Genomic DNA, 4,138 nt, shown 5'->3' on the forward strand with positions numbered 1-4,138 from the left:
AATGTGCCCAGACAGAAAACACAACAGGGTCTAATAAATGCACTACAACACACTAATGTAATACTTCGCTTGCCCCACTTCTTCATTATAATTTCCAATTAATAATAATAATATTCTAACACTATGCTCTTTAAAGCCCCTGCAATGAGTAATTTTTCTTGTGTGGGGCAGTTATAGATAGCAAATAATGGTCAGATAACAAAAGCTCACATGGAGAAGAAAGGATGACTCTGAGACACAAGAAAGCAAACAGGTAATTTTGTATGTTAATTTCCCAGTTGCATTAAAAAAAGGGAAATAGTACTTACCAGGTACAATGCTTTTCATCTGCAAAAGGCTTTCCAATCTAATTACATTCTCACAGCTCCTTGTAAAATGATCTGCAGCTATTATCTCTGTTGTACCACAGGAGAAGTCACAGGACAGCAGCTTACCCAAGAGCAGTCCAGATTTACAGTTTTCTGCTTGGACTACATCTAATTTCTTTTTCTGCCCCATACCCTGACACTCAACTCCCCTGAACACACTGACTTCGCCTGCTTAACTGCAGCACTGTGTTCTTCCAGCCTTGAAAGGCCCAGGTTTCCATGTCCCTAGGAACTGTTTCATGATGCTTGAAACCGTCACTTTTTTTTTTCTCCTCAAACCAAGCATCGTTTTGTGGATAACAACACATTTGCTCTGTGTTTACAGGAAAAAGCAACACTTCAGCAAAATGAACAGTCGGAGGAGCAAGGATAGCGCTGAAGCTCTCCTTCTGTCAGGATGAGAGTTAGCAACACACTTCATGCTCCATGCCAACCTCACTGGGATCACCTGAATCCTTGAGAAATGCTGCCAGTTTGCAAAACACACAGAAGTTGTTTTTCTGTTATGGAAGTGAAACCCACAACTTTTTTTTTTTTTAAGCATTTGCCCTAGAACAACTGTTTTGCACTCCCTAAAAGCACTGCCACAAGGCTGTCACAGCTGGGAAACACAAACACTGAAAGCATGCGCCTCCAGTCAGATCCAGCACAGATTAACTTCATGTCTTAAAAAGCCGCAGGAACTTTAAACAGATGTATAAAGAAGGTGTTGAACAACCAAATCTTTTATATGTAACTACTGCCTCATGGATAACTGTTTAAAAGAACAGAGCAAGTGATCTAAATATTAACTGCAATTACCTGCCACAGCCTCCAGAACGGCTCCTTCCAGTACTGTGTTGAACCATGAGCACATGGAAACTTTCCTGCCCTTTGCTTAGCCACTGACCCTGCTCCTGTGACCCTCACACTGCCCCTAGCCTCATTACTCATCTCTCATTTCTTCTCAGTAGACACAGTAACTAGATGACCATAGCTGACATACTGCACTGTTAGGTGACCCTGACACTCTACTTCATCTTTTCTCAGTTTATATTCACAACAATTCTAAATTGAAATATCAAGAGTGACAGGAACTTTTTATCCATAACCTTGGAAGTGGTAACGAGAAAGAAGGCGGGATTGTACATGACATCCTCAGTTACAGCCTGTGTGACACTATAACCTAGGAAAGTGGACTTTCATTTCCTCCTTCCTTAAAATACGTAACATGACATAAGTGTGATTATGCAGAAAAGAGTAACTACCACCATTCATCAAAAGCTTCAGAGAACTTGCCTGTCTAGTATTTGAAACATTGAGAAGTCATGCAAAAAATTTTACGAAACTAAAAGGTCTTATGCAACCTCCCAAAGCCTATCGGCCATAAAGAATGGGCAAAGCTTTCTACATTAACTTGTTCAGCTGACACAAGACACTCCCCCTGCCTTGCCTCTTCTCAGAATGAGTCATTGATGTGGCCAACAGGGGAGTGGGAAAGAGGAAAACCTATTAAAAAATGACCCTCCCAGAACACAGGAGGACCTGCTAGCCAAGGTATAGCCTGCCACATGCACCAAGGATAAAAGAAATCACCTCATTATTCAAAGCCAAGCTTGCACCAGAGGCAATATCAAAATATAGTGGAATCTAAATAACCAATTATACTTATTAAGCTTTGGTTTCCTTGACACCTATAATCACTTGTCACTGTAATACGGCAACAAGGATTGTGATCAAATAGAGCTCACAGACAACAAATTTAAAAGAAACACATAAAATGAAAGTGTAATTAATAGTGAATTACATATTTAACAGAAGAAGCAGCTGCTAACTGGAGTAGCCCAACAATTACTGGTTTTCTCTCAGCAAGAGGCAATATTCCACACTAAGTCAATGACAAAAAGAATCAAGAAGATACTCACCAGCAAGTGTATAATCCATATCAAAACCAAAGCACTTTATCTTTTCCATGGCTAAACTTCTGTTTACAAAGACCCTGTAAAGAGACAAGAAATAAAGCCATAGCTATGAGCATTTTCAAAATAATCACGTTTTAGAACAAACATGCCTGCTGTCAGGATGTCTGTCTCTCTTAGGTCAAAATCAGAAAATATACCTGACAACGGAGGCATGTTTCATTTTTTGCCATGAGCTCTCCTGAAGCAAAGCCATGACTCTTCAGGGTTATTCTAATTATTGGTGTGCTGTCTAAAGACATACACGCATGCATGCACACAGACACACGGCTTTGCATGTGACCTGCAAAAATTCCTAAGAACAGAAGTGCAAAATCTCCTGAAGCAGAATTCAGAGCTCAAGTGAGATGAAACTGGAAGGAGAGGATGGGAAGCAATACAATTTGCTTGATTATAACAAATTATAACAAAGAGGTAACAAGGAAAGGAAAAGAAAATAACATTTCTGTGAATAAACTCACAGCATTTGAGCCATCTCTGGAACTCTATCTGGAAACTCAAAGCAAACCTAATCAGACCCATTTCCACATTTACATCAAAAGGATTAAAAACATTTAATAAAGCTCTGAAAAACAGCAACTAAGTTTTCATCCACAAGACTATGCTATTTCTATTGTGAAAATTTTTCATTTTATTTGTAACTCCCCTGCAACTCCTTGACAAAATAGCTATTTTTTAAATTCCATTTTTACTATTAATGTTTATTACAATGACAATCTAAGCTGAATACTTCAGGCACTTTTGATGACAATATTTTAATACACCATATTCAATTTAGTTCAAGTAAATAACATAGTAAAGAAATAGGTCAGAGAATACAACAAAAGCTTTTCCTGCTTCCTGTTCCAACCACAACAGTAACTAAGCTGCTTATATTCCCCCAGAACTTTAAACCAGCACTTGTCTCCACTGTCTGTCTTATCTGAACTTTAAGAATGAGAGTCAGAACTCGGCTGCAGGATGGAAGCTGAGCTTCTTAACACTGGTGTTGGACAGAAATCCCACGTACTGCTCAAGCTGCGATGCCGAGACAAAATTCTCCTGTATGAGAAAAGTCCCAGAGCCTTCCCCTGTACTCTCTGATTTCAGTGTGTGAAAATGCTCAAATATTTAATAAGTGCTTTGCCCTCAGCAGAGTAATCATCCTTTTAAAAACTGAAATCTGCAGCACTGCTGTGTAGGAGTGGCGCAGGGGCAGCGATACAGCAATGGAGACGGCAAGTGCAAAACCAAGCACTCATCCGTTCTGAAAAGCTGAAAGAAGCCACCGGGAGCTTCTCCTCCACACACACGTTCTGGGCAGGTGGCCGGCATAACGTGCGTGTTTAACTGCCTGTGTCAATCTGCCGCAGCTCGAATTTTAACAGCAAACTGCTAACATCAAACTATCACACTTGTATGCAAGTCGTCTTACCTCATCTCTCACCGATGTGCTCCTTGTTTAGTTTGCAGCAGTCTGATTCATCTACTTGTCTGAATCATATTACACAATTCCTTTAAAGCTTCCCTAGTACTGATGCAATTTTGCTTGGCTCTGATTTGACTTCAGAAGATCATTATGTCTGAACCAAGCCTTAAAGTACTGTATATCTTTTTGGACAGTGTTATAGAAAACACATCTGTGGCTAATTTAATCCGTCACTGGATATCGTTGTTGTTCCACACAAATCCACTTGGAATACAGTTTCTCTGGCAATAGTATACTTTCCCCCTAACCTTGCACACTCTCTCTGGGAGTCACAGTTTCCTGGCAAAATGCCTGCCTTTGACAATGGGGCTTGTCACTAAGGGGCCTCGGAGGTTATAAATGAC

The 4,138-nt window shown here is 40.1% G+C and overlaps 1 protein-coding gene across 1 annotated transcript in view; it reads right to left on the minus strand.

The window, feature by feature from the left end:
* The window catches only part of NT5C2 (5'-nucleotidase, cytosolic II), a 41,386-nt gene that overhangs the window by 27,766 nt on the left and 9,482 nt on the right, over nucleotides 1–4,138 (minus strand). The window contains exon 2 of the mRNA XM_010075455.1: nucleotides 2,273–2,346. Coding sequence (XP_010073757.1) covers nucleotides 2,273–2,346 — 74 coding nt within the window. The remainder of the gene's footprint in view (nucleotides 1–2,272; nucleotides 2,347–4,138) is intronic.

This window comes from Pterocles gutturalis, unplaced genomic scaffold (genome assembly GCF_000699245.1).
Source record: "Pterocles gutturalis isolate BGI_N339 unplaced genomic scaffold, ASM69924v1 scaffold26487, whole genome shotgun sequence".
NCBI classification, from domain to species: domain Eukaryota; kingdom Metazoa; phylum Chordata; class Aves; order Pterocliformes; family Pteroclidae; genus Pterocles; species Pterocles gutturalis.